General features: G+C 37.9%; 4 protein-coding genes across 4 annotated transcripts; 1 reads left to right on the top strand and 3 right to left on the bottom strand.

Annotated features, from left to right (window-relative positions):
- Positions 1-448: 448 nt before the first annotated feature.
- LOC117621312 (zinc transporter 8-like) lies at positions 449-1,743 on the top strand. The gene is made up of 3 exons (XM_034351713.1): positions 449-1,063; positions 1,182-1,331; positions 1,423-1,743. Exons 1-3 carry the CDS (start codon positions 449-451, stop codon positions 1,726-1,728), a joined length of 1,071 nt encoding a protein of 356 aa, XP_034207604.1. The 3' UTR covers positions 1,729-1,743.
- A 2,928-nt stretch (positions 1,744-4,671) lies between these two features.
- Positions 4,672-7,334, bottom strand: LOC117621891 (PKS-NRPS hybrid synthetase CHGG_01239-like). Its single transcript, XM_034352424.1, has 2 exons — positions 7,274-7,334; positions 4,672-6,605 (listed from the first exon to the last, which is right to left on the bottom strand). The coding sequence occupies exons 1-2, from the start codon at positions 7,332-7,334 to the stop codon at positions 4,672-4,674; spliced, it is 1,995 nt and encodes a 664-aa protein (XP_034208315.1).
- A 1,414-nt stretch (positions 7,335-8,748) lies between these two features.
- LOC117621890 (UDP-glycosyltransferase 71A15-like) lies at positions 8,749-10,161 on the bottom strand. The gene has a single exon (XM_034352423.1). It carries the CDS (start codon positions 10,159-10,161, stop codon positions 8,749-8,751), a length of 1,413 nt encoding a protein of 470 aa, XP_034208314.1.
- Positions 10,162-11,708: 1,547 nt separating this feature from the next.
- On the bottom strand, positions 11,709-13,251 carry LOC117622675 (UDP-glycosyltransferase 71A15-like). Its single transcript, XM_034353433.1, has one exon. It carries the CDS (start codon positions 13,249-13,251, stop codon positions 11,842-11,844), a length of 1,410 nt encoding a protein of 469 aa, XP_034209324.1. The 3' UTR covers positions 11,709-11,841.
- Positions 13,252-22,713: the final 9,462 nt, after the last annotated feature.

Raw genomic sequence — 22,713 nt, 5'->3', positions numbered from 1 at the left:
CGGTTTCGACATTCTTACAACACTCGANATTAATACATGGGTTTTTCCGAACCAACTCNTTTTCATGGTTGGTTGTTTCCCTCTCTGAAGACAAAATCAATTTCNTGTCCAAGACAAAGTCCTCCATCAAATGTCCTCATTATTTCTTCACCATTATCTCTAATGCATCNCCTAATTCCTGCATATCCATGATTTCTGAGTTTTAAGATTATTGTTTTGTTTAGTTCATGACCTCATTATTTTCTTAACCCTTTTTAAAAAAATTTAAATCTTTCCTTTGAAGTCAATGACACAAAATACCCTACACTATCCTATATAAATTGGCACCACCCCGTCAAACCTTCTCTCATTCTCTCACTCCTCTTCTTCTCTCTCTCTTGTGATCACTTATTTTGATTGATTTTGAGTACTTTTCTTCATATTCTGCCTACTTGATTAGATTTTTAGGATGAACAAACTTAGACAACATAGTTTCTTGGCATTCTTATGCCTCCTCCTTGTACTTCCAACTTTAGTTTTCGGAGAGTGCACATGTGACGAAGAAGAAGATGGGGACCGGAACAAAACCGAAGCCCTCAAGTACAAACTGGCCGCGATTGCATCGATTCTAGTTGCCAGTGCAATCGGTGTTTGCATTCCGATTCTTGGGAAGACCATCCCAGCTTTGCACCCCGACAGGAACATCTTCTTCCTCATCAAGGCCTTTGCAGCCGGTGTCATATTGGCTACCGGGTTCATACACGTGCTTCCGGATGCTTTTGATAACCTGACATCGCCGTGCCTTAAGGAGAATCCATGGGGGAAGTTCCCCTTCACTGGGTTTGTGGCCATGGTTGCTGCCATTGGGACTTTGATGGTGGATGCCTCTGCCACTTCTTACTACAGCAGGTCTCACTTCAAGAACAATAAGGCTTGGAATGCGGAGTGCTGTGGTGACGAGGAGAAGGCTGGAGAGCATGAGGGTCACGTGCATGTTCATACTCATGCAACTCATGGTCATGCTCATGGTGCAGTTGACACCTCACCTACAACACAACTTCTTAGGCACAGAGTGATTTCACAGGTACTTTTAATTTTCTTTTGTTTAGCAGAGAGTGTTGGTTTTTGATTTGTTATTTATGTTGGTTTATGTTTAGTAATTAGTGGGGAATATTGATTGATTAGTTTTGATCTTGTTGCAGGTTTTGGAGTTGGGGATTATTGTGCATTCTGTCATTATTGGAATTTCTTTAGGTGCTTCTGAAAGTCCTGACACCATAAGGCCTCTTGTAGCTGCCTTGACCTTCCATCAGTTTTTCGAAGGCATGGGACTTGGTGGATGCATATCTCAGGTAATTGCTTTGCATACTTGACTAATCTATAAGTTCAATTAAACTCTGGAAGATGCTGAGAGGATTTTTTTGTTTTTCTTACTTTATGTAGGCGAAATTCAAGGCTCGAGGAGTTGCAATCATGGCTCTGTTCTTCTCTCTTACAACTCCTGTTGGAATTGCAATTGGTATCGGAATTTCAAACGTTTATAAAGAAAACAGCCCAACTGCCCTCATCGTTGAAGGCGTTTTCAACGCAGCATCAGCCGGTATCTTAATCTATATGTCCCTTGTTGATCTGCTAGCAGCTGATTTTATGAACCCAAAATTGCAGAGCAATGGAAGACTTCAAGTTGGGGCTAATATAGCTCTTCTTCTTGGAGCTGGTTTTATGTCTCTGCTAGCCAAATGGGCTTAAACTAAGCAGTCTAGGATATGGATGATTTTTTGTTCTTTTTCTTTGTGCCATTTGCTAGTTTGTTTTTTTTTTTTTCTCAAGTTCTGTGTTTTATTTCTCCATAATTAGCATCAAATTATGTAGTTTAAATCTCAGAATTCTGTGTTTTTTTTTAAAAAAAAAGCATTAAGTTGATGGTGTAGTTTGTTTACAATTCAATAGAGGAGAAGTGTGTGTTTTTTTTGCCAGAGTCAAACATTCAATCTGAACCATTAGTCTAGTTGATTCCTTTCCCAATGTCAAGGGCCCACAAGGTTGTAGTTCGGAAATTCAGAGGAAGTGTCCTCCCAAAGTGACGGAAAAAGTCACCAGAAATTTAACCAAAAGGAACACGAAAGAAATTGTATGCTGAACTGACATGTAGGCTTTTAGCCCTGCATTGTGTTTTCCTGCTGTTGCAGTTGACTTGGTCCACCTGAAAAGAGATTTACACTGAGATACAAATATCTGTTTTGATACAAATATCATTTGCAATGAAATTTCAATCACTCATTGAGCACCACCAGCAAGAAAACAATAGAATCGAGAAATGGATTGTCAATGATAAGGAAAGCAAACATGAATTGTCAAACAAACAAAAAGGTTGAGCAGAGCTGCAATGAAATATTATATGTAACATGGAATGGAATCCTATTAATATTAATAGTCATGGCATTGGCCAAATAAATTAAATTAAAATCAATTCTTTGGATTTGACTACAATAAGATATAATCATTATAAAAAAACAAAGAAGATTGCTGTATTCTGCAGTGTCTGACAATTGAGATATTTTAAATTGGACAAGAAGTAAACGTTTACATTGCTTTGCTCATGGCTTCTTGGATGATATCGTCAGCTTAACGTCGAAAATAATGAATTTTACAAGAAATTCACCACTCTTTTTGTTATTTCTTTCTTGAAGAATCCTGGCCATCCCAGATTCTGAGATGTTGCTTTTCTTTACTTAGCAGTTGGCAACACTATTTGTTTAACTTGCTTACTTTGATCTTTCGGCTTCACCTACCTCCTCTCTTCCCATCACAATCTCTCGGACTCATGAATCATTCTTACAACTGAGTAATGTTCTAAGCTACTCTAATTTACCAGTGTAATTAAATTTGATGTGAGTTTTGATTTATTATATAGATTATATTTTGAAATATATAGTCTACAACCATTGACCCATTAATGTAATAGTCTTCAAGAAGGCCCACTCAAGAACAAAGCAAAGGTTCCAAAGTGTCCATCCTTTGACACCTGGGGCCCCAAATCTCAGTGATTGGACCATCTGTTCCCACTTAATTAAATATTGTGCTCTCTTTTCCATCAACAGTAATCAAATATAATCTTACCATTACAAAAATCTAAGCTGAATTCACATGCAGGATTGAGACATTGCTGACTCTTAAACACCTTGCTTTTGATACTGATATAGAAATTTCCTCCCAATAGTGTATCATTTCAGGTCTATATTCTTGCAAGCTTGAGAGTCCTGTAAGGCTTGTTTGGAATATCTGTTTGCTTTGTTTTGCTGAAGGTGTCTGAGAAGTGCTTTTGGGTTGTAAGTTCTTTGGCTCTTAACCCTGCGTTGTGTCTCTCTGCTTTTGTCAGACAGATTGGTTTCCTTTTCAGTTTGGGATCAAAGCCAAAGAAGCAAGCAGCGTAACAGAGGAACAAAAAGCAGCAATAAAACTTCAATCATTCACTGAGCACCACCAGCAAGAAAAGAATAGTATCAAGAAATGCATTTTTACATAAAATAAGGAAAAGCAAGTTATTCAAATATTATATGTACATGGAATCCTATTAATAAATTAAGGGAGCTGATTTCCCCATTCCCATTTTCTCCACTTACACTCCCTTTTGCTTTTTAATGATTTTTAATCAATTTTTTTTCTTTTTTGTTCTTTCTCTTTCCTATTCTACCCTTAGCCTATCTTATTTCTTTTTTACTTCACTTTTATATTATTTCTTTTTCTTTACACTTAATTTTCCAACTTGCTTTTTTTTTTCCTTTCATCAAGTAAGAAATAATTAACACTGTATATTTGTCTAGGCAAAATTATGTGTTCAACTTGCTACAAAAACACATGCCCACGGATAAACCTTGCAACCATAGGGATTTTTATTATTTTTTATTTTTTATTTTTTGTGAATAGGCAAAATATTTCTTTAGTGATTCATTTGCATCTGGCATCTCTCATTCTCAAACTAGAAAATAGTGATCCATTCGAGAACAAAATATAAATATTTACTTAGATGCTTCATTGGACTGTTCAGATAACATGAGAAATAAAAGAAAGCAAAAAACTTAGCTCCATTGGCATGTTCTTTTTTTGGTCAATAGCTGAAACTTCATTGAAAACCAAAAAATATGGCTAAACAGAGATAGCAACAAGAGTAACAACCAAAAAGTACAGACAAAACCATCATGGTTGCCAAAAAATTTAGCTCCATTAACCAAACTGTATCATTCCATACAACACTTCTTCCTTGTGTTAAAAAAAAGACATGTGAAATAAGGATGAATCCATCCAACCACTTCAAAATACCTACAAGAAAGAAGACTAATTAATTAACAAACTAATTGATCTCTCATAATACTATTTAGTACTATAAAATTTGATGAGATACAATTCCCTTTAATAAGATGACATGTACAATTACTTTGAAAATTATGAAAGAATAAAAATATGAGACTATTATGCATAAGAAGTACCTTGCTCTCTGCATATCTAAGCTCCTAATGACAGTTTGGTTAGTAACATTCTTTGGTTCTTCTACCTGTAAACATGTTAGTCGAAAAAATTTATTATCTATTAACTATAACAAAGAAAAATAGTACTCACATACTTGGTAAAAAAAAAAATTAAATAATTTGGCATACAAATACTTACATTTCTATCCATTTCCAAAAGGTAGAATTAAGAGGCAACTTGAAATGGACAAGTACTTTTATTGTGGCCAACACCTTTGCAAACACTACATTTACGAGACTTTTCAACTATCTCAAATTTTGATGGTTCACGCCTTGTAGAGCTAGATTCATTTCTCTTCTTTGACCCTAGTGGCCGTCCTTTATGAGGTTGAATCTTAGGCTCCAGAATTAAGGGAAAAGAAGTACCAACAAATTGAGATAGTTGTCTCTTTGTATCATCTTTTTGAAGAATGGGCAGTTTTTCATACTTTTCTTTGAAGTCCAATAGAAGACTATTTATTTGATCATTTTCATCATCCAAACTTGCATGTTGATCATTGTTAAACAATCGTGCATCGATCCTCCACTGATTATGTATGGCATTTAAAGGCAATACTTGAATTTTCATATCCTTAATCATGTGTCCACAAGGAATGCCCATCGTTTTGAAAAAATGGCCTGTGCATTGAGATGAAAGATTACCATATTTTGCAGCTTCATGTTGCTTGTATAACTCATCTAAAGCAAACATAGATACATGAGTAACAACTTCTTTAAAGAATGGAATCCGAAGTCTATGTGGAACACGAACCTTTTCACTTGAGAGTTGAGTTTTGATTTCTTGAAATTGATGTTCAATAGCAAGACATATTTTTTCTTTTACCTCACGAAGACCTCCGGTTGAAACTTGAAGATACTTCTTTAGTGTTGCATGTGCACCTTCAGCTCTTGAAGTAGCCCGATTACCTAAGTGTGCAACCTCATCTGTCCATGCACTTACAAATTTTTCTTTCAATGGCAGCCAAGTACCTTTAATATAGTTCAAAACAGCTGCATTCTCCTTGTACTCATTTTCAAAACAATCCCAAGCTTTATCGAATGATGATTCATTTGGAGATTTGATTAAATCAGCCCAAGTAGATAGGAAAGCAACCCAATCAACTTCTTCTCTAAAATGAGGTTTACAATTTGCAAGAATGTTTTTCTCAATATGCCACACGCATAACAAATTACAAGCACTTGGGAATACAATGCGTATAGCATTCATTAAGGCCAATTCTCTATCTGATATGATCACCAATGGCTGATTATGAACTCCCAAAATTTTATTGAACATTTCTAGAGCCCACACATAATCCTTCTCTTCTTCTTTTTGCATGAAGACAAAACAAGAGTAGAATGAAGTGTTGAAACTTGAAACTCCTATTATATCCAATAATGGCATCTTATACTTATTAGTTTTATAAGTGCAATCCATCAGAAAGACATGTGGGTAACTCTTACTCAATTCAATTGATATAGGATGAGCAAAAAACAAATGAGTCAAATACCCTTCTTGGTCATACTCAATGTTATAAGAGAAACCACCTTCACCAAGTTCATCCACTAATGCTTGAATAACCGTACGTCCTGCTAGGCTCTCTTCCAAAATTTTAGCCTTCTTATTGTAAATGTTTCGGGAAATTGCTCGAAGATGAGGATTGCTCTGTCGAAGTGAAGAGAGAATTTGGCGCGGTGGTATACCAGCCATACACATTTCTTTAATCCGCATAATTTCCTCATTTGAAAATCGACGACAATAAGGATGTCCAGACATGTCCGTTGAAGGTTCATGATTATGCAACAAACTTTTAATCTCCAACTTCCAAAATCCTTGAAGTTTCCTTTTCTTTTTGCCCCAAATTTCAAATGGACAGTTTATGAGGCGAGATGCTGATTTCTTTTTTCTTTCCTCTAGTGGAACTTTTCTGCTTTTATAATTACCGCCTCTATCACAACCAAGGACAACATATATCTCGGATTTAGATCTTCTAATAACTAGTGCATACCCTTGCGCAAAGGCAATCTTACGAGCAGCTTCAATGAGGTCTTCCCGATTTTGAAAATTTTTGTTTGTCAAAGAGAGCATTTTGTCACTTTTATCAATCGATGCTTCACTGCCTATATCACAAACCATCCAATTTATATGAAATATAAACTACACATTGGCTACAACTATGAAGAATGTTTATGCTTCACTGCCTATCACATATTAGTTAAGAATGAATATATATAACAGAATAGGTACTGCTATGAAACATTTCATCGAGCAGTTGGTTGGCGCCTCCAATGGGTTGCACCAGCAGGTCACCACGACCTTTGCCCAAGGGCAAAAATAAAGAGATAGCAGTGGCACTAATTTAAACTTGTCTTTGTGTGCACATGAGAAGATAAGAGGGCAAAAGAAAGACAGAGCATACAAAAAACAAACTCAAAATTGAATTGCAATTCATCAGAGCACCAAGTATTTTGTAAAATTGAACCTATGAATAAGATAATAGGTAATGCTTAGCCAAGTGAATTTCTTTTTAATACAGAAAGATCTTCTAGAGTTCAAAAAGCTTCCTTTTGGACACAGAGATGTAAACCATCAATGCCATCTCCCCACAAGGTTAACAAATCCCTTATGAAAAGGTTAAATGTAAAGATACACACACATACATAAAACCAATATGCTAATTCATTGCTAATAATCGATAAAGTTAGATTAAGTAAGAAATAAAACGTACCATGCATAATATCTTGAGAATTTGAAGGATTACTAAATTATGTCATTCCACTCAAATCACTGTTGCCCACCATGTCTAAAATCCTCTGCAACTCAGACTCCAATTGTTGTTCTTCATCCATAGCTAACCTTTTACCAATAATTAAGAGTATTTGCTTTGGGTAGGAGAAGGATTGGGTAGCTATGGGTATGAGAAGTGGGAAAGACACGATGAAGGAGAAGAAGAGGGTTTAGGTATCAAAATAGAAGAAGACGCTCTAACTTCTTTTTTATTTTATGTTAACTTTTCTTAATTTTAATTATCAAAACATTAATTTAGGATAAGGGTAGAAGAGGAAAGAGAAAGAACAAAAAAGAAAAAAATTGATTAAAAATTATTATAAAGCAAAAGGGAGTGTAAGTGGAGAAAATGGGAGTGGGGAAATCAGCTCCCTAAATTAATGCAGAAAACATTCATGGTACTACTAGCTAGGAAATAACTTATAAACAAATAATATAAAATGAATTCATTGGATTTCACTGCATTGTGTCTCTGCTTTCCAAAGTCAATGGATCATTCTCTTTTTCTTTTGTGACCATCATCTTGGCCTTCGTCACAAGTGCGCCCTCCCAAAACTAGGTGGTAAGGATAACAAACTCCCACACAAACTTTTCATGATTGCCAATATCCCTCCTATATAGAGTGGAAATTAAGCATCACCCCCTTCAAATCTTCTCTCGCTCTCAAACTTCAAATTTTGTGTACTTCTTTAGATTTAGGATCATCTGCATATCTTTTCTGTGCTTCCGATTCCCGACTTCCAGGTTTACCAACACAAAAAACCTTCAGAAAAAGAAGTAAGCAAATGGCGAAAAATAGAAGAAATAATTATTCTGAGCTTCCTAGATGCCTAGTTTAAGCCCATTTGGCTATCATAGACATGCAACCAGCTCTAAAGGAATAGATATATTGGCCCCAGCTTGAAGCCTTGTTCTGTATTTTTGGGTTCATAAAGTCTGCTGCAAGCATATCAACAAGGGACATAGAGATTATAAGATACCGGTGAATGCAGCATCAGCCGGTATCTTAATCTATATCTCCCTTGTTGATCTGCTAGCAACTGATTTTATGAATCCAAACATGCAGAGCAATGGAAGTTCTTCAAGCTGGAGCTAATATATCTCTTCTTGGAGGTGGTTGCACGCCTATAATAGCCAAATGGGCTTAAACTAGTCAGTCTACGATGTCCATGGTTTTTTCTTTTCTTTTCTCTGGGCATTGCTTGCTTCTTTCTCCGAAGTTTTGTGTTTTCACTCTCCAGAATTTGCATCAAATGATGTAGTGTACATATCAGAATCTTGTAAATGAAATACATTCAATTGATGGTGTAATTTCTTTACAAGTTACAACTTAATACAAGAGAAGTCCTTTTCTTTTCCCTTCTCAAAAAAAAAAAAAAATATTTAAATTCTTTTTTCCTGGAAAAAAAAAAAGTTTATTGTAGAAAAATACGATTAAAGTGGTTCCATAGAGGACAGAGCCAGAAATGAAATAAATCAAAGTTGAATTTGATCAATAAAACACCCCAATGAAGAGTGAGAGGAACCACCATCCAATAAGGCTTTCTTGCTCTTTACACTCATCTCCTTCACCCTCTCTCTTGTATCACTGTCCTTCTCCATCACTTCCTTTATCCCTCTCCCTATCTCCTCTGCACTCACCACCACTTCACTTCCCTTCCTATAATCCATCTTAATTTCCACTGCCAATCCCAATTCCTTCACCAGCTCAAAAGTATTTAATTGTTGCTCCGAGTACATTGGCCACGTGGCAATTGGCACGCCGTACCATAGACTCTCCAACACGGAGTTCCACCCACAATGCGATACAAACCCTCCGATTGCTGGGTGGGCCAGTATAGCCACTTGTGGGGCCCATCCTATGACTTTCCCAATCCTAGCCATTCGATCCAGAAACCCTTCCGGCAAGACACCCTTGGGATCCGCATAGTCACTTGGCATGGCAATCTCGCCCTTTGGCTGGGGCTTTCGTAGGGACCACAAGAACCGAAACCCACCGTACTCCAGTGCACACGCCATCTCTTTCACCTGGGCCTCACCAAAGCTTCCCATGCTCCCAAAACACAAGAACACCACAGACAAGGAAGGCTGATCATCAAGCCACCTTAAAATATCATACTTTTGTCTAGCCTTGTCCGTACTCACGTGGAAATCATCACTCTCAAGATTCAACAGAGGTCCCACCGGGTACACAGGTGGGGTTTTATCATCAGAAAGAGAGTGAAGCGCATGTGATTCCAGCTCTGAGAACGAATTTACTAAAATACCCTTGGTTTCTCTAAACCTTTTTGCATGATTGAGAAATGCTGTGGCACCCTCCTTGTCCAATAGCACACCGGGCAAGACATGGGCAGGCAAAGAGTTGACGAAACTCGGGATGGCCAACTCAGCCTCCGAGTCCATCAACTGAGCCGCGTCCGTGCCATGCTCGTCTCGAAGCTTTTGGAGGTAGAGCAAGAACGCGAGACACCCGGCGTTGGAGGTGAAGAACACGTAGGAAGGAACCCCAAATTCATCGGCCACATCAATCATAGTGGTGCAGAACATGTCAACGACCAACCCGGCCAGCTGAGCCTGGTTCGACTCGGACTGAGTACTTGACTCTAAGACGGCGGCTCTAACATGGGTTTTGTGATTTTCGACGAAGGTTTTGAAGAACGAGGAGGGGCCGGTGTTTCGTGTGTCGACGTGGGCTTCGGGGAGGTTGATGAAGTTGATGCGTCGTGAGATGGAAGCGTCTGTGTTGGTGAAGAGTTGGTCGAAGGGGAGCTTCATGATGAGGACTGTGATGAAGAGCTGGTGATCTCTAGCCGCAAGTTGCTTTGCGATCTCAACCGTTGATACGAGGTGCCCGATGCCCGGGCCTGGGATGAACACAAGTCTCCTCATTTTGTGTTGAATGGAATGAAAACCTCATCTAATAAAACTTAGTATATATATGTATATAATTTTACACATCACATGTCAAGTGCATGGCTGGCAGTGGTATTTTTTGAACATTGTTATTGTTTATTTATGGAATTTAATTATCTAGGCCAATGACTAGGCTTGTACGTGGGATTGTCTATGAAGTCAAGATTTTGAGTTATATAAATCTTGTGATCCGAAAAATATTGGATATTGTCCATTATTAAGTTCAATGGTTAATAGACTCGAAAATCCAAAACAAAAAGGACAAAACAAAAGGTTATCAAAAATTGATTTTGGTCCAACTAGTCGTAGTAGAATGCATTGAATATGTCAAATTTGTCAGTTTGTTCAGTCATAACAATTAAGAAGGCAAGTCATTTTATTTTATTGGTTAATTAAGGATATTACTTGCCTCTTTTTATGTAAGGAGATACTTCTCCTTTCATGTAAATTATAATTTGACAAATATGTAAAAATAATTTATCAAAAACACAAAAAGAAAACACTCATGCATGCATATATGTCACGCTGCTATTGACATGAATGTAAAAGCTCATACTTACATGGTAAGGAGTTTATGTTCATGATAAGGTGAGTGACTTCACCTATTTTAACACTGTTCTACGAGGCATATATAATCGCCCTCACAAAAATGATGAAATCAAAATTATATCTTGAATGGCTCATATTTCATGTTAATTTATCTATATATAATTTAGAATACAAATGTTGCCAACTTGGCAGAACCTCGGTTCTTCATACCTCATGTTTATTGTAAAAATAAGTATACTCCCGCTCAACAGCTAGTTGCTTATAACCAAGGTCTAAAATATCGATGGTTTCGGAAATATCAGTAGTTCAAAAACATAGAAATTTTGATGGAAATATCAGGAAACTTTTAGTATCGGTAAAAATTGAATAAAACCCACCCAAATGGATTTGAGATTGGTTGACATTGAAGCAACATGGTGGTTAAGGCGCTGGAGGAGTGGAATGGAAGGGGTTCAATTCCCCCCCTTTGCGTGTGTGCTGTGGGTTCTGTTTTTTTTTTCTTTCCATTTTTGTCCATTGCATGCTATCACGATATTTTGACAAAATGTTGTTGAAGCGAGTGAGAAATTATCGACGTCAATATTTCCTGAAATTATCATCGATATTGTTGATAATTATACGATATGTGTATGAATATGTTCCAAAATATTCTAGACCTGAAAAGACGATAATATCGACGATATTTCATCAATGTTATCAATATTTTGGTCCTTGATTATAACTTTACACATATTAAAGCAATAAATTTGAGAATATATATCATATTTCCCTTGTTATTATACTAAGTTTTATAAAACTTGTTTAAAAAAGCCAAACATTTAAATGATCTTGAGTTTATACTTGTCAAAAAAGGAAGAGAGGTTAAACTTTTATACTTGTCTTAAGATATCGGCAAATCCATCGTTTTCATTTCCTATAAATAGAGTTTGGCTTTTGGGACAATATCCTCAGATTTTGAAAAGGGACCAATCACATAACAGAAAACACTTCCTTATTAGGAACTACGATACGTAAAACAAACGGAGAAAATATCTGCTCATCAAATCTCCTATGAAAATTAACAACTGTGGTTTCTATGCATCATCTTGAGCTTTAACGAATCTAAACTTAAATCTGGTCAAGAAAACGTCCCAAGGAAGAATATGAAGAACCACCATCCGTCAAAGCCTTCTTGCTCTTTTCACTAATTTCCTTCACCCTCGCTCTTATATCACTGTCCTTCTCCATCACTCGCCTTATCCCTCTCTCTATCTCCTCTGCACTCACCACCACTTCACTGTCCTGCTTATAATCCATCTTAATTTCCACACCCAATCCCAAATCCTTCACCAGCGCAAACGCATTTAGTTGTTGTTCTGCATACATTGGCCACGTGGCAATCGGCACACCACACCATAGGCTCTCCAGTGTAGAATTCCACCCACAATGGGACACAAACCCTCCGACCGCCAGGTGTGCCAAAATGGCCACTTGTGGAGCCCATCCTATGACCTTCCCTATCCCAGCCGTCCGATCAAGAAACCCTTCAGGCAAGACTCCCTTGACATCCGCATAATCACTCGGCATCCCCACCTTGCCCTTTGGCTCGGGCTTCCGTAGGGACCACAAGAACCGCTGCCTGCTTTTCTCCAGCGCACACGCTATCTCCTTCACCTGCGCCTCACTAAAGCTTCCCATGCTCCCAAAGCACAGGAACACCACCGAGGAAGGAGGCTGATCATCAAGCCACTCCAAGATATCAGACTTCTGAATGGACTGGTCCGAGCCAACGTGGCCATCATCACTCTTCAGATTCAACAGGGGCCCCACAGGGTACACCGGTGGGAATTTACCATCAGAAAGAGAACGAAGAGCATGTGGTTCCAGCTCCCTGAAAGTGTTTATCAAAATACCCTTGGTTTGTCTAAACCTCGCTGCAAAATCGATGAAGTCTGTGGCGCCTTCCTTCTCCCGCATCATTCCCGGCCAGACTCCAGCAGGCACGGGGTTGATGAAACTCGGGACGATCAACTCAGAATCCCACCCAGTTATCTCAGCAACGTCCTTCCCCTGCTCATCATGAAGTGACTGGAGTTGGAACCAGAACCCTAGACCCGCTGCTCCGGAGGTGAAGAAGAGGTAGGAAGGAATCTGGAATTCGTCCGCCACATTGATCATGGGGGTGCAGAACATGTCGATGACAAACCCAGCAAGCTCGGCCTGAGCGGACTCAGCGAGTAACTTTGTGACGGCGTCTTTGACGTGGGTTTTGTGGCCTTGGACGAATGTTTTGATGAAGGAAGTGAAGGCAAGGCCCTGTGTGTCGATGTGGGACTCCGGGAGGTTGACGAAGCTGATGCGGTGTGAGATCGAAGGGTCTGTATTGGTGAAGAGCTTGTCGAAGGGGAGCTTCATGATGAGGATGGTGATGAAGAGCTGGTAATCTCGAGCAACGAGTTGCTTTGCGATCTCGATTGTTGACACGATGTGGCCAACGCCTGGGGCTGGGATGAACACAAGTTGTGCTGGTCTCTTCATTATTTGATTAATTTTGGGAGATGAAGAAATAATAAATATTTGATGAAAAACTCAACTCATGAAACATCTTTATATATAGCATGTCGTGTGCATGTTCACGCTGGTGTTTCTAACATTGCTTTGACTACTCCCTTTTTCATTTTTGCTAGGTGACGTCATGCCTTTACTGGCATTTGTTTAGTTAAGATTGTCCTTTACATTAATCTTGTGACTTTGAAAATTTGATAAACTTAATTACTTGGAAACCAAACCAAAACAAAAGTTATCCTAATTGGTTTTGGTTCGACAAGTCGTCGTGGACTCAGGGCCGAACCTAGGTTTTAAAATGGGCTGATCTAAATTTAGGTACTAAGTAGATTGAAAACTCAACACTACTATGTGATTTCATTGATAACAAAAAAATAAAAAAATTACAGCAAGAACAATAAAATCAATTACAAATCCTATTTGATAATTCATGACTCATAAATTGAAACATATGCCCTAATTGCAAATCCTAATTAATACTTCATAAACTCCAAAAATAAAAGCATCAAGAAATTGAGAGAAGCTTAATTACATGACGAATATAGGAACTTGGTTCACTTCAATTAAATCTTGAAGGTGAGTGCAGCAGCAACAAGAGCGTTTTTGTTTTAATTATCTAGGCCAATGGCTAGGCTTCTACGTGGGATTGTCTATGAAGTCAAGATTTTGAGTTATATAAATCTTGTGATCCGAAAAATATTGAATATTGTCCATTATCAAGACAAGTCTCCTCATTTTGTGTTGAATACAATCAAAACCTCAGCTGATAAAACTTAGTATATATGTACATAATTTTACACATCACATGTCATGTGCATGGCTGGCAGTGGTATTTCTTGCACATTGTTATTGTTTATTTTTGGAATTTAATTATCCAGGCCAATGGCTGGGGCTTGTACGTGGGATTGTCTATGAAGTCAAGATTTTCAGTTATATAATTCTTGTGATCCGGAAAATATTGGATGTTGTCCATTATTAAGTCCACTAGGTAATAGACTCGGAAATCCAAAACAAAAAGGACAAAACAAAAAGTTATCAAAAATTGATTTTGGTCCAACTAGTCGTAGTGGAATGCATTGAATATGTCAAGTCAATGATATATGCACATAATTTGTCAGTTTTTCAGTCATAACAATTAAGAAGACAAGTCATTTTATTTTATTTGTTAATTAAGGATACTGCTGGCTTCTTTTCATATAAGGAAATACTTCTCCTTTATGCAAATTACAATTTGTCATATATGTAAAAATAATTTATTAAAAATAAAAAATCACTTATACACACATATCACACTGTTATTGACATGAATGTAGAAGTTCCTAGTTACATGGTAAGAAATTTATGTTCATGATACGGTGAGTGGCTTCACCTATTTTAACATCGTTCTACAAGAGGCACATATAATCGTCCTCATAAAAATGACGAAATCAAAATTATATCTTGAATGGCTCATATTTCATGTTAATTTATCTATATATAATTGAGAATACAATATGTTGCCAACTCGGCCGAAGCTGTGTTCTTCATACCTCATTTTACTGTAAAAAGAAGTATACTCTCGCTCAACATCTAGTTGGTTATAACCAAAGTCTAAAATATGGATGGTTTCGGAAATACCGGTGGTTTAAAAATACGAAAATTTCAATGGAAATATTGGGAAACTATCAATATCAGTAAAAATTGAATAAAACCCACCATATGGATCTCAGATTGGTTAACGTTGAAGCAACATGGTGATTAAGGCGCTGGAGGAGTAGAATGGAAGGGGTTCAATTCCCCCCTTTGCGTGTGTGCTGTGGGTTTTTTTGTTTGTTTTTGTTTTTTTTACTTTTTGTCCATTGCATGCTATCTCGATATTTTGACAAAATGTTGTTGAAGCAGGTGAGAAATTATTGACGTCAATATTTCTTGATATTATCATCGATATTATCCATAATTATACGATATGTGTATAAATATGTTCCAAAATATTCTAGACCCAAAAAGATGATAATATCGACGATATTTCGTCAATATTATCAATATTTTGGTCCTTAATTATACTAAGTTTTATAAAACTTGTTTAAAAAAGCCAAACATTTAAATGATCTTGAGCTTTGCTAAATCAGAATTAATTAAATATGATCAATAAACCGTCCCAACGAGGAACCATCCCCCAAGGCTTTCTGGCTATTGTCACTCATTTTTCCCACCCTCTCTCTTATATCATTGTTGTTGACTTGTGTTGAATCCGGTGGTCCACTAGGACCTTGATTGGGCCAAGATCGAATGTGAGTCAAGTTGAATTTGCATGGATGGGCTTTCTTCTTGGGCCTAGGTGTTTTGCACAACTTTGAAAGCAAATTATCAAAGAGGCACTGGTGCAGTACCAGCCAATTCCTCTCTAATGCCTAAGTTAGAGGGAGAACAAATGGTGTTTAAGAGAATAAATGAGTAGACATTCTGGACATGAAGGAGTTATTATCTTTTGTTTTTTGGTAAAAAGGGGGGTGTCAAACCCCGAAACAGCAAAAAACTTAGCCAGAGGCTAAACTAACCCAACGGAACTCCTAATAAGTCATCAACTAATAAAGCACCAAGCCAGCTTGGGACAGCATCAAGCACACACAACCCAAGATCAAGATTATGGCTCCATTTAGCCAAACAATCCGCCACAAAATTCCTTTCCCTGTAGATGTGGCTCACAGAACAATCACCAATTTGTCTCACCATCGCACAGCAGCTAGCAATCAAGGAAGCTAGAGGATGGGAGCCAAGCCTAGAATGCTGCTGAACAAGGAGTACAGCCGTAGCAGCATCCATTTCCACAGTAAGCCTACGAATGCCTTTAGCACTAGCAAGTTGCAGACCAAAAAACAAGCCCCAAACTTCAGCTTCCAGAATCTGCTCCTTACCAAGGTTCACAGCAAAACCACAGACCCAATCCCCTAAGGAATTACGAATCACTCCGGCACCAATAGAGCCTGAAGCACACCTTCTGGACCCGTCGACATTAAGCTTAAACTGTCCCAGCTCAGGAGGCTCCCAAGCCAGCAAAAGAGGAATTTTAGGAGCCTTTGTATCCCCAACCTGGCTAATCGTTTACCACTCCCTTACAGCAGCAACAATAATCTTCTCGGGATCATAACTGACCTCATCATCTACATTAAAAATATGATTATTTCTCCATTTCCATAAGACCCAGCAAATAAAAACAAAAACTAAAGTCCATGGCACATGATCGCCCCACAAAGCTTTAGACAAAAGATTATAGCGAAGCCAAGGATTGAAATCCATCTGGAAGACATGGGGATGAGCACCATGACAAAGCATAGCATGCCAAACACTAGTAGCCTTCTCACAGTCCCTAAAAATATGCGAAATGGATTCAACTGGCCAATTACAGTAGTTACAGGTAGGATCATCAGCCAAATGCCTCCTAGCCCTCTGCTCATTAGGCAAGATTTTGCCTTGAAATACTAGCCAAATGAAAATTTGAAGCTTAGGGGGAATCTTCAATTTCCACAAAAACTGCCAGTCATACGAAGGCCACTCACTACCATGAAACAAGAGAGTATAAGCAGTTTTGACAGAGAACATACCATTTGTAGCAGGCCCCCAAATCTGAGCATTAGGAACTGCATTGGTCACTTCCATAGGGATGCAAATAATTTGCTGAACCAAATCCTCATCCAAAACTGCCCTTAATTTGTCAGTATCCCACCAATCCCCCTTAAAAAAACTGGAGACATTGCAGGTCACATCCCCAACCTGCAAAACCCCATCTTGTTCAAAAAGAGGTCTTCCATTTAGCCACCTATCCTGCCAAAACTTAACTACGTCTCCTTTCCCAATCCTCCACAACATACCTTTAGAGAGTAACTCCAGCCCATGCAAAATACCCTTCCAAGTAGAAGAACAAACCTGTTTTGGAAGCAGGGAAGGGTCCAAAATTGACGTACCTTTAAGGTATTTGGCCTCATAAATCCTAGCCCAAAGCCCTCCATCCTTGTTCTGAATCCTCCAACCCATTTTAGCAAGCAAGGCTTGATTCATAGCAGAAGACTTCTTAAAACCCAACCCTCCTTTACACTTAGGACGACAAACCAAATTCCACTGACATAGATGAACTTTGGTTCGTTTTTCACTGCCTCCCCAGAAAAAATTTCGACTCAACCAGTCTAACTCATCACAAACACTTACAGGGAGTTTAGTAGTTTGCATAGCATAAATAGGAATAGAGGAAGTCACAGCTTGGATTAAAGTTGCGCGTCCTGCATAAGAGAGAAGTTTGCCTTTCCAGGAAGCCAACCGACTGTGCACCCTATCCAGCAACTTCTTATAAGTAGCAGGAGTACCCCTTGTATGTAGAAGAGGCATGCCTAAGTATTTGCCCAAGTCACTAGTTTGAGGAGAGCCACAAATACAACTAATCTCCTTAGCCACCTCCTTCGGAGTATTTGGGGAGCCAAACACTGCAGATTTATCATAGTTTGCAATTTGCCCTGAAGCTTGACAAAAAACCTCCAAACAACCCTTCATAATTCGAGCTTGTTTAACATAGGCTTCAGCAAAAAGAATAAGATCGTCAGCAAAAAAGAGGTGGGAAACCACATGCCCAGATTGAGAAGATTTAACAGCTTTCCAACTACCTTTTTGAACCAAATCAAAGATGATGTGAGAAAGTTTCTCAACACACAGCACAACACAAGTAAGGGGATAAGGGGTCCCCTTGTCTAATACCATTCATAGGAGTAAAAGAATCAGTGAGCTCTCCATTAATACAAATCTGATACTTGACAGTAGACACACAATGCATGATCAACCTCCTCAAAGCCGCAGGCAGACCCAATTTAGCCAACACCACCTCAATAAAATGCCAATTCAATATATCATAAGCCTTAGAGAGATCAATTTTTCAAGCCATAAACCCTTTCTTGCCCTTAGAAATCTTGAACTTATGCATAAGCTCCTAGGCAATAAGAATGTTATCTGTAATATGCCTTTTAAGCACAAAACTAACCTGGTTAGGACTAATTAGAACAGGCAAAATAGATCTCAATCTAGCCGCAATGATCTTGGAGATGACTTTATAAAGAGTAGAACAAAGACTAATGGGACGAAAATGCACCATAGTCTGGGAATTATCAACCTTAGGTACCAACCTGATAAGGGTATGATTCAACTTAGCAAGAAAACGAGCACTCAGTAAAAGCCTTGGTCACCATAGCACAAATATCAGTGGCACATTGGCCCCCTTGGTTTTGATAAAAGCAAGCGGGAAAACCATCTATCCCATGAGCTTTAAGACCTCCAATACCAAAGAGGCTTTCAAGGATAGGTGGCTAAATCAAGGACCAAAATATTGATAATATTGATGAAAACCATCTCTCTCTCTCTCTCTCTCTCTCTCTCTCTCTCTCTCTCTCTCTCTCTATTTTATTTTTCTCTTCATGCAAACTTACAAATGCTTCGCAACTTGGTTGAAATGAGAATGAAAAACGAAGGAATGGAATATAGTGTGGTGAAGACAGTAGCTATAGTACATGATAATATCAACATTTATGTAAGAACTTAATCTCGAAGTAATATATCAATATGACCTTGCACTCCAAGTCAACAATAAATAAGAAAAGAACTGCTAGGAAGACACGTTGTGGTGACTACAATCCTATTCTAATGTCTTCATGGTGAGTTGACAAGGCTACTAGCATGCCTTGTTGACACCTAACTACCCATTCAAGAATCCTTTTACTAATGAAGCCACCTATTAGCATAAGATATATATAATATACATACATATATATATATATATATATAATAGAATAGGATATTTATGTAATACACACATATACAATATAATATAATATATAAATTAAATGGCAAAATATTAAATCTTCAAACTATGTAATTTTATAAATATGGAGTTTCACAACATAAAACTATAAATAAACCATATACTATTTAATGTATATAAACACACCTAAAATAAACCCTGTCGATTTTTTCAATTCAACAGTTATATTGAATTACGATTTTGCCCTTTTGCAATTTTGAGAAACAGCCGACTTAATTTTTTTTATAAATATTTTATTTAATAACAATTATGTTATAGATTGAAGAGGAATAAGAAGAAGAAGAGAATCAACCATGGCGATGCATGCGCTCATGACTCATGGAGCAGCTTGTGCGGCTCTAGGCTCATCTTCTTCCACCAATCCTTTTGATGTTCTAGGCAGCGCTCTTATCGGTTCTTCTTCCAAGACTTAGGTTTGTCATCTTCCTCGTTGCTTCTTTCACTTTCAATTTCTCTTCTCCATTTCGAATTTTCAATCCTCAACGACGTCATTTTCTCAAGCTTTCGTTTGATTCACGAGCAGGATGCCCACAGCTTCTGCACCAGATCTGAGAGAAGGCTCACAAGGATGAGATTAAGAAGAACTAAGAGACCATTTCAAGGTCAGCCGAATCATACTGGTATGATTCAGTTTGATTATCGCCGAAATTTAAAGCTCGTTGAGCAGTTTCTTTGCGATTTTGTGATTAATTTGAATATGTCTATGGTTTTTTCCCTTAGTTTTGTACTTCATTTACAAATTACGATAAATAAATTGATTAAAAAAAAATTGAAAATTACTTGCTTGCTTATTTGTGTTAGTTATAATATGATTTGTAATGCTGGTACTGTGTTTCTAGTTCTTAGCATAATGGTTGAGCATCTACATAAACATTTACTGTTTGTATGATCTATATGCTAAGCTACTATTAGTTAATGTTGTTTACTTGTTACGATTCCTTTTTCAGCGAGTTGAAACCTATAAGTTATCTAGCTTGTTTTTGCTGCTATATATATATATATATAATGTGAAAATATATTGTATTATGCCTTTCAGAATAATGAACCGTTAATGAAGTCACTGTCAAAGCAAGTCAATCTTAACAATCCAGATCTTGTCTTGTTTGTTGAAGAGGCACTTGTTCGAAATGGTGTTGTTGATCAGCTTTCAAATATAATCAGGTTTGAGCTCCACATTCATGGTTTTTTTTCTAGCATTGTCCAATTAGGGTTTGTTTGTTGGTCTCCATTTCTATTGAAAAATCTTCAGATATATGGTTTTTGCTAAGTTACTTATTGGGTTTCTAATTGATATATACACATATATATTTGAATTTCAGGGGTCAATTTGGCCATTGGGATTTTTGATGAAGTACTGCTCTATGCTATGAAATCGTATGCTTGCTGATCCTTCCTTTCTTTTTAAAGTTGGGACAGAGGTTTGTTTTCGTGATCTTTCTTTTTGGTAAATATTTTTTTTGAATAAGACTGTAAATCATTAGTACTTGTGAAAAAATTGTAGCTCTACATTGTCATTGTAAATATCAGTAACTCAATTACTTTTGCCCCTAGAATAAATTATTAAGGAAAATATTGACTTTTGACCCGGAAGGAATTTGAAAATTTCGATTGTACTGTTGCGTAGAGGGCGATGAAACAAGTCCTTAGACACGTAGTGAGCTCAAATTCGAGTCGTATTGAAGAAAATATGATCAAAGTACACTAAGGGGCAAAATGAGTCGTATTGAAGAAAATACGATCAAAATAAACTAAAGGGCAAAATGGTAATTCGAAAACCATAACTTTTTTAAAACCTTCTCTCTCTCTCTCTCTCTCTCTCTCTCTCTCTCTCTCTCTCCATCCCCGAGTCACGCAGCCCCTCCCTCGACGATTTTGCTACAGTCGCTTGGCTCTTAAGCCACCGTCACCACCACAAGTAGCCACCAGCTACGAGATCGGATCCAAACGAATGGCCACCACCCCCTCTTCCCTTCCCTTCCCGATCTCAGCCACTGAAACTGCCAGAGATCGCCGGAAACTGCCATAGAAATGGCCGGTTTTTGACAGATTTTCTCTAGCTTCGTTCGAATGATTCCAGGCACCTAATCTTGCTATCCAGGTATGCTTTCTCATCCCCTTGAGGTGTTCTAGCTGATGGCTGTGTTATTTAGGAGAGATTTCTAAGTTTTGGAAGGGAATTAAGCGATAAGAGTTTGGCCGGTGTTCGGCCTTAATTCTGGCCACTTACGGTCATTTTTCAGGGTACGTCCAAGAATAAAAGTGGCTCCAATCGATGTCCTGAACGGGCCTACTTCATTCAAAAAAAAATAAAAATCATAAACTTAATCATAAGGGCATTTTAGTCCAATTTGAGATTAAACTCACTTAATTTCAATATTTTCACATCAAACCAAATTCATAAAACACCCAATAAAGTCACACAACTTAATAAGATTTTCCACAAAAATAATAAAACGAAGTATTATTTTTGAGGTTATTACATAATCAGACCGTAATACGTTTTAAAAAATAATTTTAAAAAATAACAAGTATCAAAAAAATATTTTTTTTAAAGGATGGTATGAATAAATATGCAAATATTTGGTGATGTGTTCAAGAAAAGCATGATTATATTTGGTGGTACGATTATTTTTCGTGATATGATTATATTTGGTGATGTGATATGTTGTTCATCTTATTTATATATATATATAATTGTTGAATTAATAATTGACAAACATCCAATTATAAACTAGGAATGAGAAAAGAAAAGTAAATGAAATGAAACAAATTATATATGTGATTTAAGTGATATAATTCTAAACCTAAACTTTTATTCATACATGCGGGTCTAACGGGCCGGGCTTTTGTGGACGGGCATGGCCGAGCCTATGGGCCAAGCTGGGCTTCAGACACCCAAGCCCAAGCCTAGCCCAGCCCAAGGCGAGCTGGGCCATCTCAAAGCCCATAAAGGGCCGGGCCGGGCTTTTTTCGATGGGCCGGGCGGGCCCTCATCGGCCCATGAGCGCATGGGCCAAATGATGAGGCCTAATCAAAGATTATGCAATATAGAGAACTGATTTCTGGAAAATTGAGAAGAGAATATAAGTAAGGCTTGTGAAACAAGAGGAAATTCGAAATAAATTCAGAATATGGTTTTCAAACCCACTCCAGGAGTATCCCATAGTTGCCTTTGGAAACAGATTTGTCATTTATGACAATGCCCTACGAGTTTCACGGACGCCTGAGCTATGTGGTGTGAGGAATGCGGCTCAGGCTGACTAATGGTTCCCTGAGGCCTACGAGGAATACGGCTCAGGTTGACTTGGTGTCTCCGAGGCCTGGGAAGAATGCGGCTGGGTTAACTTTGGGTTTCCGAGGCCTCCAAGGATGAAATTGACAGATATATGGAATTGACTGATATATGGAATTGATGGAACATGGATAGGGGTACGTTCGGGTGGAGAGTTTTCTGAGATGAAGAATTTTATATAAAGTACAACCAATTTCTTAAGCTATGACTCTGTCTTGATCCCTTGTTAAGGGTACGTAGGCAACCAAGAATTCTAGGTGCAGCCGTGAGGTCAAGAGATTGAAAAGCAGTCCAGTTAAGTTATTTT

Source organism: Prunus dulcis, chromosome 3 (genome assembly GCF_902201215.1).
Source record: "Prunus dulcis chromosome 3, ALMONDv2, whole genome shotgun sequence".
NCBI classification, from domain to species: Eukaryota; Viridiplantae; Streptophyta; class Magnoliopsida; order Rosales; family Rosaceae; genus Prunus; species Prunus dulcis.
This window is presented reverse-complemented; position numbering and strand designations above follow the sequence as displayed.